We start from the raw sequence: 13,603 nt of genomic DNA, 5'->3' as shown, positions 1-13,603 counted from the left end.
ACAGCACCTCACCCAGCCTCAGTGCTCATGGAATACACAGAACTCTATCAAAATGGTCGGACTGTGAAATTGTAATTAGCTAATCTACCACCTATATGCAATTTGTTTAGGTATATGCTATGTTTCAAGCAATGTTACAAAGCAACGCAACTCAAGAAATTAGATAAATGAAAAGTCAAATATAAGAGGAATGTGAACATTAAGCCCCAGAAAAAAATATTGTGTCAGTGTTGGGCAGTATCTACCATCTTCTGACTTTGAGTGAGGGAAACAAAAATGCCCACATCAGTCAGGCTTTTTCACTGTAAAAACTTAGTGCAATAAAAGCCTCTCTACACCAGTTCACATGGACTCATCCTGCAGCAGCAGAGGGAGACAAGAGGCGGTGCAGGGCTCGTGCCGCCAGCAGGGTGGTCCAGCCCCGGTGCCACGGGGAGCAGCTTACCTGAGAGCATCACTACCTGTGACTCGCCTGGTGAAGTGCTTTGCTGGTGAAGTGCTTTGATGTGGCCATCCGTGTGATCAGCCTCTCCCCACCATCACAGAGTGCTCCCAAGCCTCCCCGGCTCTGAGACTTGCGGCAGTGAGGAGCCCCCCACAGCCAGTACTGCAAGGGGACTGAGGCTACTGCTGCACCCTGGGCTGTGCCCTTTGCCAGCTTAGGTGCTCCAGGGGACACTGGGGCAAAGATGGACTGGCTTTCACAAAACAATGCCAAGCTATCACCAAACATCTTTTCAAAAGAGATTTTACTGTGTTAGACTTTATGACTTGCACTGCCTAATTACCCCTGGTATCAGACAGGCTCTTAATGACTAGACTTTGCTTACTGTTTTGGCTTTAACCCTTTACATATTACATTGCTCAGCATATATGCATATTGCCTTCCATAATCAGTCATTAGATGTCTTAAACTTCTGATTTCACTAAGACTATTAACTGTTTTTCACCTCTTATTAATGTTGATTCTGAATCTAAGATGACTGAAAAGAGGTCACTCCTATTTTAATTCGATGCTCTGTATAATATTGTTATACATTTAATTTCTTTCTATCATCGATTTCTTTTTCTTCATTGTTAATGAAGTAAGTGTCTAAGAAGTAACACTTAATAGGTATTGTCTGTCATCACACTCAAAGAGAGGGCTTTCCTCCTGGAGCTACATCTTCTGAACTTGAACAAATCTTTATATAATACCATGGTGACCCTTCATTTGTTCACCGTGTAGTCCAACGACAGGAAAACTGCTGAGCTTGGCTTCACGTGATCTATAATACTGTGACCAGTTTTCTCTCTGCAGAATGGGCCCCAACTGCACAGATAATATTTTGTTGACTATAATTAAGCCCAGTTATTATCTTGCACTAAATTCAGATACTAGTTGGAAGATTCTTCTACTAATTACTAGATGCACTGTACCTTGCCACTCTGGAGAGCTCTATGATTTCTTAACTGTAACTCAGCTCAGCACACTGCTTGTCAAGTTGTAATTTTCTTTTTGGCTCCTAATTTCAGAGCTCCTTCCTTACTTGCTTTATGCCACATTCACTATGAATTACTACATTTATTTTTTTTTAAGTAATTTAGTATTGTTTTAGATTAGCATATACAATTGCTAAATGTGTATTTCTGCACTGGATTTTTCAAGTCTTTCAGCAAATGCCTCAGCATCAATTTTTGTTTATGTGAAGACATCCTCCTGATGATGAATCCTGTTCTACCTGTTTGATTACTTTCTGCTGATTACTTGCCCAAGCCAGACATGTAAACATCACAGCTACATCCCAGCAATTTATGTGAATCCCTGCTGACAACAGTGCCAGGTCAAGACACACCATTAGATCAGGATCTGACCCACCCACACATGACTCACCTTTGGCAGTTTCTCTGCGATGTCAAATAACATGGCGTGTTGTCATGCAGTTTGTTTCATAACTAAATGATAAGCATTTTACCAGCTACTGAAAACAGCTTATTATTCTTAAAAACAAACCCCTAGAAGGATCAACCTATTTTACCTCCTCTTTTTGAAATCAATAAGTATTTGCAGGAGCTTTGTCAAAATGCCAAAAGAAACTTTACGAGTGTGTCAAATCCATCTGCTCCAACAACAGCTGCAGCCTGCCCAGGGCCACAGTGCATGGTAACGTGAGCTCTATGAGACTGGTTAAATGTCCTCATTGTATCCCAAGACTGACCTTACCACTTGCAAGACCAGTAGCTGAAGCAAGAGGGAATAACACTTGAATACTGCTGGTTGCATGGGCGAGCCTTTCAGAACTAAACTCTCTATGCTCATCTTGCCTTGGCCATCCTGCTTCACCATGCTCTTCCTAGTCTGGTTTCCTAGCCATCATCTACAGCAGTTTTCAGCTTTTATCAAGTAGCACATTCTTCAAAAGCGGCAACGTGGAGCTCTGCACCGAGACTGACGCTTGATGATGACAAAACTGTGTGTTTATTTTTTTTTTTAGTTCTTATGCCCAGACTGTTCCCAAGCGGCCTGCAGAGCCTGGGAGAACCATGAACAGCCCCTTGCTCCATCTGACATGATGCTGCAAGTCAAAAAATACCATCCAACCTCATATGAACTGACAGTTCCACAGGCAACCTGCAATTTCTCCCATTCCTTCCCAGAAATTAAATTCTGGCTTAACAATTTGCTCCACTAATCTGTAAAACAGTAGAATTGTCCCTCATGACTCTAAGCCGCACTCATCCATGGAGGCAAAGGACATCCGAGATTGCCGGTGCCCTCATCTCAGAAATCACAACCAGGAAACAGAAAAAGCACAGGAATACAAATGACAGCATTCACAGACGAAGGAAGAAATGCCATGTTCTGAAAGGAGCCCAAGTAGTATTTCCAGACCCAAACTATGGCATTGCTAATAGCAACACCACAAATGTTGACTTTCAGTGATAAATGAGAAAAATTCAGAAATTAGTATCTAGGATTTTGTGCATCTGTGGAAGTCTCAACTCTCCTCTGCATAAACCTACAACTGGAGGACACACTGCTGCTAAATCACAGCAGCAACACAGAACTGTACTTGCAGCATATTCACTCACTGTCTATACGGTTCCTCCTGCTAGGCTTGAAGGCATCGGTCAACCTCGCCTTAGTTTCTCCAGTTTGCCTGCAGTCCCCTCCTGGTTTAATTTTCCTTAAGCCTGGCCTTTAGCAGCTGCCAATATTTGTCTGCTGAGTGCATGAAATGCTCTAACAGGATGGCTCTGCTAAGAAAGACAGGGCTTCCTGAAGGTTTCATTGAATTCATTTTGAATTTTAGTTTTTGTCTTGCCTAAGAACACTGTTTGGAACTGAGACTGATGGTGGTCTTTAACAAGCATGTCCTGAAGATGACAGCACATACGTTTGTAAAGTTATGCAGATTTCTCTATAACAATGGTGATCTATATCATTATAAAGGAGTATTTAGATGCCAAAAGGCACAAGTGTATAATTCTCCTGACAAGATTTCAAACTCTGCATCCAACCCAAATGAATTAAAGACAATTAATAGCTTAACTTGGCTGCCAAAAATGCAAATTATAATCCCAGCATATCCTGCTCCACCTGAAATTATCAAAGCTTTATGGTACATGTTTGGTTTTGAGATTGTGTTTCCAGGTGATACAGTTTTTTTTCCTATATAAACTATCTAGCTGCTTTCTGGTAACATCTAGCATAGTTTCACTAGAATGGAAGGTCATGCTGGATAGTAGGTGGATTTGTGTAAGTACTCTGCACTTTTATATCTTGACATTTAAATAGTTTTCCAGCATGTGCTTCGCTTCAGAAAGCCTCTCATATACTGAGCCACACTGTGACATCTTGTGCATACATTATTTTGTATAAAATACAATGACTGTGATAATGAAATATTTCAGACTGTTCACTTTACTTACTTTTCACATAGACATTAAATGTTACAGAAGAGCTGGCATCAGAATTGGACACAAAAAATGTGTAAATGCCTCCTTCTGTTCCTTTTAATCGGGTAAGGTGAAGATCACTTGTATAACTGTAAAGAAAAAAAATCAAGCATTACTGATGCTCGCAACTTGCGGTGAACAGGCAATTGCTACGTGGAAGCTAAACAGTGATTATTAACACACCGTCTTCTTCTGCAGACACTGACCACGCAAACATTCTTATCTTGCATTATGACTGCACTTGCACTACAGTGCCCAAAGGTTTTACCACTTCTAACACCCGGATGTGTGCCCGGGTGACAGTTCAGCACCAGGCTCAGACCCTACACACACACACACCACCACCTGCTCCTTTACTCCCCGAGGAGGGAACTCACACACAACCCAGGCTACATCTGCTAGGTGCTTTTGGATTTTTGGAGGACCAGGATTCAGGAGGGAACAGTGCACAGCAGAAATAAAAGCATAAGCTTTTATCCAGAGCATTGGGCTCTGCCGTGGTGGTAGAGGGAGTCACCACACACACAAACAACTTTAAATTCTTATTTTTGCTTATTGGGCAGGAATTGCATCTTGTAGGCGAGTCATGAGTATATGGCACACTGGTCCTCTCTGATGGTGTGGTTAGCTCAATGCTATTCCAAATCAAGGTCAGCAGACTGCACCAGTTACCGTGGTAAGCCATGCGTACTACAAGATCTTTTATAATCATAATTTTCTCACCATCTCCGTTTTCTTCTTTCCAGAGCAGACCCTATCTACTTCACTGTTCCAAAGTGAAACCGATAGCACTTACAGTCATTCGTATTACCTGTTATTGCCCACAGTCTTGAACTTGACATAATGGTCTGATGAATTCTGTAATGTTTCGTTCATGTACATCCAGACTTCTTCCTTTGGTTTTGGATATGCCTCATATTCAACTGTTAAATTTCCATTTTGTCCTGCATTTATATCTATTGTGGTATTCATTGTTGCAAACAAACGGACAAATCCTTTAGCTGATGGCCATAAGAGGAGAACAAAAACAATTTCAGGGCCGTTTAGAAGACTGCCAGTGCTCTAACCACACTTAGACTTCTTCAAGATCAGTGATCAAACATTCAGCTGTGAAACAGGAAACCTTACCTACAAAGAACTTGAACCCTCACCTGCCAAAACCAAGGCCACTAGCTACACACAGCAAAGTGGCACAGGACTTAAAGCAGCCTCGAGTGCCTTGAAAGAAATTCCATCTTCTGGTGATAAATACCCTCTATTTGTGTTTGGAAAAATGCAAGCACATGTTTCATTCTACTCAAGTATTTATATTTTTCCAAAAATCAGAGTTGCTAACTGTCTGGTATGAAAGAAACACTAAGAAAAAAGCAAAATAAATTCATCATTTATGACAATATACTAGAGTACTTAAGGTTTCTTTGTAAAGTGTAATTAAAACTGACATTACACATGAAGCTATTAAAAACTGTAATTAGACAAAAATGTGCTAAGTCCACAGCCCTGGATACCAATTGTTTTAAACTAAGGCATTTCTCTTCATCTGCTGCTGGGTCTTAATCTCTTATTTGGCAGATACCATTTATCATTGTGCAGTTCCGTTCCAAAATATCATGTGGAGCAGCATCCTTACTGCAGTGGTTTTAATTTCATTAATAAACTCATCAGCTTCAGGATTATTCATTTTGAAAAGATGAATTTTTCAGTCCTATTACACAAATTCATACGGGAATTATCAGTTTGACAGGCAGATTGCAATTACAAGGAAACACATTTACTGAGAGTGCCTGAATTTAGACAAAAAGTCAACCTCAGATCACTGCTTCTTCCCACTTCGTAGTAATCAAACTGCTGTGGCCAGCTGGGCACCTGAGCTCAGGAAAACCAGAGCCAGCGGGGCTTGTTGAAAGCATATGGAGCTGCCATAGCACTTGACAGATGCTTTGGAGAAGAAAGGATGAAGTAAACTCACAGCAGGCAGGTATGCTCTAAAATGCTCTCCATCATTAGAAAAGGTAAAAAGGTTTTAAATCTGGAAACTGAAGATTTTTAATTCCTTCACAGAGTTTTTCTATTTTCTACATAAACAGAGGATCCTCTATACAACCTAGATTCAAACTCGGACCCAAGAGCCTGCAAATAAAATCTTATGATTGTGCTATCAGTCCCCAAAATGATGTTCTAGAAACCGTTTAAAGTTAGGTAAATTAACTGTCAAAAAAAGTAATTAGGAAAATTTACCAAAAATAAGTCATTATTTCTTGTAAACCTTTTGGCTAACATTAAAGTCACAGCAATTTAGGTTCTGATACAATCCCAGGATCTCTCCAGTACACACCATACACCACTTCCCAGGACTCTGGGACCTGGCACAGTTCAGGTAAATATAGTCAGTTTGACAATGAATGATGAAAGGCATCCATGAGATAGAGTTTATTTTATTTTAAGTCAAATTTGAGAGGGTGGGGAGAGAAAAGTATCTTGAAAAGGAAAGATTCCTGCTTTTCTCTCACTTTTTAAATTAAATACACACTGCATTTTACTAAATACAAACTTGTTACTTTATTTTCGGCTTTTTATAATGTCATGCTTTCTTTTAGTCCCAAGACCTTCTAAAGTGAATCCTTTCTAAAGCCACATTTGCATACGTAGTAGTCCTAAGAATTTCTGTAGTGAAGAACTTCCCTCTTCTTATAATAAAAGCTTTCATATTGCTCCCCTTTGGGAAAAGATTTTCTTTGGTACTTCACAGTGGTTCACTCTTTAACACATGAATTTAGTCTCTCCTGTAAAAAAATGAGGAAGACATCACTGCTGTTATGAGCCGACCCCCTCAAATGGTGGAGCAAGGTTAAGGGCACTCAAACCTCTGCTGCTCTGCTGAAGATTTGACCCGCATAGGTCAAACACTTCTGTTTTCTTTAAGTTACCAGGGAAAGGAAAACAAGTCATGTTGCAGGAATACTGTGCAACAGAAAAACAGATTTGAAAAGCAAAGAGGATCCAAGGCTATGCTTCCCTCAGTTACTACATCCTTGAATGGCAAGGAACTGAAACAGTTGTAGCCAACTACACAGGCTTCTTCAGAATGATCTTATTAACTATATCAATATGTCCTTAATTGTCCTTAATTTATCAAATTAGCAGGTTTCAGCAGCTTTAAAATTCAAAAGGCACTGTGTGTCACAAAGCTAATATATAGCAGACTAAGCAAGTCGAACAAGAGGAGGGAGGGAGTTTGCTCACTGCTAAGGGACACAATCCGAAACCTGTGGAAGTGATGGATAGTGTGTTTACCACGGGGGCGAGCTCTGGAACAATTTAATGCTGTCTATGCATACTGCCACATACCTCACAGCATTATTTTAAATAGAGGTACATATATAGCTTTATGTAAAAAACACTGACATGCCAATGTCAGCAACATTTCCCATGCTTAGAAGGTAGATATTAAAGATATGCTTTGAGCTTGTACTGTGAAATTACTTAAGCATAGGGATAGTACCAGGCAAAGGTAAACTACTTGCTGAGACTGATCTAAATTTAAAATTAAACTGGGAAGAATGAGATAAACCAGAGAGATGGAAACACTGTTGGATGGTTGTTCTAATATCACATTCCAATACCATGCAAAGGGTTACAGAAATTAAAGTGGTCATACACACCACAATACTTCCTCAGCCATCCCCTATGGTACCAGTCAACAATAATCTTTTAATAAAGCAACTTTACTCACTGAGGTTTATGGGAAAGGAGAGAGATGGAAGGGAAGGCTTCCTAGTGTTCTCACTTTCTACCTCCCACTCTTAAAAAAATTAAGATTTCTACAAGAACCATTTACCTAGTGCTTTCAAGGTTACTGTGGCACTGTTTTTTCCAAAAGGGTTTTCTGCTTGGCATGTGAATTCTCCAGAATCATTAACTCCCACTGAACGGATGTTCAATGTTAATTTCCTTTCGTATCCATAATCACCCAAATTTCTGCTTTTGCTTGTAACAATCTGTCGGTAAAAAACAATTAACATCTAAAACACTGTGTATGCAGCATCTTTCCCAGATAAATTAAAAATAGAAGTAATTATAACTTTGCTATATTAATATTCATAACTTTAAACCGGAATAATAAGCCAGCACGACAAACCTGTCACTAGAATCTCTCCATGCAAAACAAGTGTGTGATCAGCTGTCTTTGGGAGATAATGTCCTCTCCTAAGCCCTATCCCCTCCCCTTATTCCTTTTTTTTTTCCCCCTCCTCAAGCTCCACTGTAAGGCAGGAATGTGTGTATGTGTGTGCATGTATGTGTGTTCACCTGCCCTGACAGTGCCAATGGGAGAGACCAGCCCAAGCCACAAAGATTAAACATTTAATTTCTTCAAATGTTTCAGTCATGTGAAGAAAAGGGTGCCTGTGCCAAGGTCAACTGCCTTGTGTCAAGGTCAGACCCAGCTCACTCTGGCTGAATTTCTAATGCTGATGAAGGTAAGGAACCAACCAAAGGTTTTATTTGCACTAACAACACTTCTAGCTGTAGGGCTTGATGCAAAATGACCACCGGGTTTTGACCTTCCTAATGCTCAGAAGCTGCAGCTATTGTACAAAGCCATTGCAACTCTGAAGTGTGGTTCGCCACTCAAGTGGTGCCTAAAAATCACTGCTCTTTAATGGTTGCAATGCTTCTCAGTGAATGACAAGAGAGAATTTAAGGTGCTGGACCTTCATCTTAAACTGGGTTGCTCTGTGCCTTGAGGCCCCAGCATCTCCTGATTGCAGACATACTGCAGAGTGACCTGCTGGCAGCAGGCGTACACTGGAAGCCACTCTGATTCTTGGTCCATAGCAATCTAGATTTATTAACCTTAAGGCAACTAGAAACTTCATTCTCTTTTGAAAGCATTAAGTATATCATGATTCTATGCCTACGTATGCATAGAAAAAATAAATGCTTTGAGATGTTGACTTTAGTTTCTGTGAGAATGCTCTATGTGGTTGAAAAGACTGATAAATTTACATTGATTAATCCAAATGTAGACCTGGACTTGTTATGATTTTCTAGTAGAATGATTTCATTCTTGGAGGTTTCAAGAGCTTCTAGATAAATTTAATCTTCTCAATGTAATTTTGATTCCTCCTGAGCTATAATAATCACAAATAGAAGTCTGTTTTTTTGGATATGCTTGCTTGTAACAAGTCTCCTAATTTTTCAAAAGTGGCGATAACTTCAGTCATACAAGGAAAAAGTATTTTGGGTTTTTTTCCTCTCACCTATTCAGGACAAAATGTAATTCCACACCTATTTAAACATGACTTTTTATGTATTCTATTTCAGTACAACATTTAATTTGATAGTCAATATTTAAAAGATAGCATCCCCTGCTATTTACCAGAAAGGACAGAAAGGTCAAACTTATTTGATCAAAAATATTTTCCTTGTGGCTTTTACTCATCAAATGAAAAGTGATAAAGCACAAAAACTTCAGGGAAAGCCCTGATTTCATCACACTGTAACAAAGAAAAGGGAGAGGAATGAGAAAAGAAATTAAGTTCTCAGATGAAAGACTTGCAGTTGACCTTGGCACAGGACCAGAAGCCCCATATGCATCTCCCATGCTGCCTTCATGTCATTTAGATCTCCACACCTTTGGAGCTGCGAGGTGGGATTTCTGGAGAGCGAGCACTTAGCGAAAGCAGCTCTGCCAGAGCCAGCCGATTAGGTAAGCATGGCATGCCCAGCTCCAGGGAACGGGCCTCCCGTTCGCTATCTGTCTGAGGAGACGTGATTTATCCAAACATCACAGCATCACAGAAGCCCTTTTTTCCATGCAAACGTGGACTGCGAATTTCGTATTCTGGTCACTAACATTAGCAGTAAAAGACCAGCCAATTAGCATGGGAGCGTATACAGCAGGAGTTACTAACAGGTCTTCAAAGGGCTTTTAATTAATTTCCGAGTATACCCGGAAGACCAAGAAGCGTCCTTAAAAACAACCCAGTGCCTGCTGCTTCTTTCAAAGGCAGAGCTGGCAGCACGCTGGCTGACCAGGGGAGGGGATCTCTCTGCCTCTCGTTTGCAGAATAGCTGTGCTGCTGATAATGAACTCTCCTGGAGCACTTAGCCTGCCAATAATTTAATTTGGTGATGCCAGGCAGTAACTTCATCTATCACTAAAGACAGAAGCCAGTTCTCTGGTTCATTTTTCAGAACTTTCCCAGTTAGTGAGGCACACCATGTAATTTAAATGAATTAATCATTCCTGTGAATGCTTACTACTATTCCTGTCACACACAATCCCATGCTAATTAGCAGGTATTTTACTGTTAATGATAACGACTAGAATATGTAATTTGCAGTCCATGTGTTGATATTTGCAGCTCCCATTGATTGCAATGTGATGTGTAGGCACTCCGTGCTTCCGTATTTAGGCAGCCCAACAGAGGTCACCTAAACTTCACATTGAAGAGCCTAACTTTAATTTCTGTTTGGGAAGAGAAGCTCATGCAGATGCTTTTCCTCTCAGCCCTCCACATGGGCACAGGACAGTTGCTGCTGGTTGCTCACTAGTCTGTGGAATGTGGGACCTCTGGAAATGCAACACATCCAAACTGATGTAGCATCAGGTATCCAAGACAAGCATGTGAATGTCTACAGAGAGTTTGTGTACTGTGCCGAGGAATACACGATACAATTAAAAAGGAACTCACCCCACTTTTGTGAGAAATCCAACTAGCTTTTACACTACTATCCACATCCATGATTGTGCATGTAACTTCAAATTCTTCTCCTTCTTTGAGAAGCTCATAGCTCTTGGATAAGGTGATGACAGGAAGAGTTTTGTGAACTGGAAAACAATTTAGAAGTATGTTACTTTTCATTAGCTTCAGAGCTTCCAAGGGGGGATAAAAATCACCAGTCATTAACTTTCCAATAAAGTTTCAGGCCTCCAAGAGCTATTCAAATTTCTTTAACACATTACACAGTTGTTCCTTTGCAATAAGCCCATTTCTGCATCAATCTCCCTTCAAGTTACACAAATAACACAAAGTTAGATAATACTTGTCTGAGTGTAGCAACTTGTGTGAAGAAACCTCAGGGATTAAAAAGTTGACTCTGGAACCAAAAACAGGGTGAGGATCAGCCACTGGGGAAGACCAGCGCAGCATTAACTGCAACTTCTAAATAGAAAATAATACAGCGGACACCAAGTGCTGTCTGACAGGTCCCTGAAAAGCCCCTGATGGACAGCCTAGGAAGTACAGGTACAGCTCAAGGACTTCAGCACATCTGCCCCTAAAAGCGCCACAACCTCTGCTCACAGTAATGGCTTGCAGAGTTGGCTGGAGCCAAGACCATGGACAAGTTTGTCACCCAAGACGTAGTTGGTTACAAGCAGCCATGGGCTATCTGCATCCCTGTTCTGCTTTGAGATGCCTTTTGTCAACAACTGGGTATATTTGAGGAAGGTGTGTCTCTTAGTGCTGCAAAGCTCTTCAGCTCTTTCTCTGTTCCCTCCACAGTTTGTTTTACTGTTTTCTTCATCCTTTCTTCAAATTTTCCTCATTTATGAGACTCCAGTGAACTTCCCACTAGGGCCTTTATGCAGGCTCACTTTCTAACTATGAATGTAACATATATCAGACAAGGTCTCCCAGACTCTCTTCCTGCCTCTGACACAAGCTTTGTAGTTGTCTTTTAGGTAAATTACATGAAACTTAGGAAAACACCACACTTTTCAGCCATTCATACTTTAACAATAACGTTTTCCTCATGTTGCAGTAAGTGGCTACCGGAGGGAACAAAGAAACATGTTTGCTCTTCAGATATAAAGGCTCACATAAAAACCCGCCCCCGGCATTCAGCAGTACCCGGGAGACAGGAGGAAGCCAGTGCAGAAGGCATGCTGTGTTCTCACCCGCCAGAAACATCTATAATAAAAACCCGTAAGGCCATAAAGGCTCTCATTGTTTTGAGAAGGGCTGGACATAAACACTGGCTGTGCTATCGGAGCAGGGCTGGTGTACATCCGAGTATGCCTGCACAGCTCTCTGCTTCATGGGTGCCTCTTCTGTCTTTCTGCACCAGAAGCTCAGGCCTGAGGGTCTGGGTGCCACAGTCGTGATGAAAAAAAAACCACTGCCTACCAAAGGGTCTCCTGTGCACTTAAATCTTCAGCAAAGAAGCAACTGGGAGTTTTACCCAGTGAATTCACTAAGGGCTGAGCACTGCAGCACTGAGGAAGACAACACTGCTTCGCTGCTGATGGCCTTTGGCACATGATCCCGCTTGCCACACACCCACCCCAGGCGGAGAACACAGGCAGAGCACCCGGTCCCACGTCCCACTGACCACCGACAGCTGCCCACCGTCAGTGAGCCGCTGGCGATGGATGCGGGTCAGCACCTTCCCATCTGAAGTCAGTGCTGTATTGCCAAGTACAGAATTTTATCCTGTAAATAATGAAATATTCCAATTCCACAGCATGCACTCTCTTATGTCGGAGAAATGTCAGTTATGTCAATCAACTGCTTGCTTACCTCGGCCACCACCGAAAACACAGTTGAAAAAACCAAGACAGCAAGAACGTCTTGATTTTTGTCATCAAAGAAGAATGCTAGAGATGCCTGTACTGATTAAACTTTTGTTCTCTTCTCATTAACTGAAATTCAGTATCCATTAATACTCACTATATAGAACCATAGAATCAGAGTTTCCAAATAATCAGAAAAAAAAAAAGACTTCTTGAATTTGCCACAACAAACTCCACACCTGAGATGGCCTCTGCTGCCCACCCCCTGCCCACCCACCAACAAGCATGGCACTGGGCAGGTCACAGAGCCCCAGCCATGGACCAAACACTAATGTGTCCCCCTCATCACACCACGGGGTAGCCCTCCTTCACCAACACTCAGGGAGATGCTGGTGGTGGCCTGGCCTCAGCTCCTGGTGCCTGGCACAATACGGGCAGCCAGGGGAAGCACAGCACCCCGACAGCCTGAGCCGTGCACCCCCTGCTCCAGCAGCAGCCTCGGCACCACCACTGCGACGCCATCGCTGCCGGCTGGAGGCCTCGCAAAGCACAAAGCCAACCAAGGCAGCCCCTGCCTGCCGCTCTCCTTCCAACAACAGGAACCCAACGGGACACCTCGGCTGCGCGAACAGCGAACAGCAGCGAGGGGTTGCTTCAAAGAGCCCCACAGCTACAGGCACAACAAACTCACTTACTTGCCCCTGAGGAAACACCCAGGCAGCCTGGCTTGTTCAGCTGCTCCCTCTGCTTCTCTCCTGGGATGTAGACAGCAGACTAACGACACGGGGGGTAACTGCAGGCTCCAAACTGCTCAGACAAAACCAGCCTGCAAAGCACTGCGCAGCCAGGCATCGCATTTCTCCTTCCTCCCAAAGCCACGTAACCACCCAACCATAGGGCACAAGGGCACGTGAAGGTCAGATATAGGGCATTATCATTAAGGGCCTTTTCCAATCTAAATGATTCTATGATTAATCAAGAGGTTTGCAGAGCCAAGTGTTGCATCTGGCAGCTCAGCCACAGTGTACTTCTCATCATGATCTGGGCACATGCCTACTGTTGTGATCATCCTCAATCATGAAGAAAGAGACAAACAAGGGCCCTTTGCTCCCCCAAGCTCTGCCTCTCCAATGAATCCCTCTT

At 42.2% G+C, this 13,603-nt stretch overlaps 1 protein-coding gene across 1 annotated transcript in view; it reads right to left on the bottom strand.

The window, feature by feature from the left end:
• Window positions 1-13,603, bottom strand: part of KIT (KIT proto-oncogene, receptor tyrosine kinase) — a 58,688-nt gene that overhangs the window by 18,731 nt on the left and 26,354 nt on the right. Inside the window, exons 4-7 of the mRNA XM_055723438.1 lie at window positions 10,638-10,774; window positions 7,778-7,937; window positions 4,751-4,940; window positions 3,913-4,028 (exon numbers count right to left, since the gene is read on the bottom strand). Of these exons, the coding sequence (XP_055579413.1) occupies window positions 3,913-4,028; window positions 4,751-4,940; window positions 7,778-7,937; window positions 10,638-10,774 (603 nt within the window). The remainder of the gene's footprint in view (window positions 1-3,912; window positions 4,029-4,750; window positions 4,941-7,777; window positions 7,938-10,637; window positions 10,775-13,603) is intronic.

This window comes from Falco cherrug, chromosome 1 (genome assembly GCF_023634085.1).
Source record: "Falco cherrug isolate bFalChe1 chromosome 1, bFalChe1.pri, whole genome shotgun sequence".
Taxonomy (NCBI): domain Eukaryota; kingdom Metazoa; phylum Chordata; class Aves; order Falconiformes; family Falconidae; genus Falco; species Falco cherrug.
Note: the sequence above shows the minus strand (reverse complement) of the source record. Positions and strands in the feature narration are given on the sequence as shown.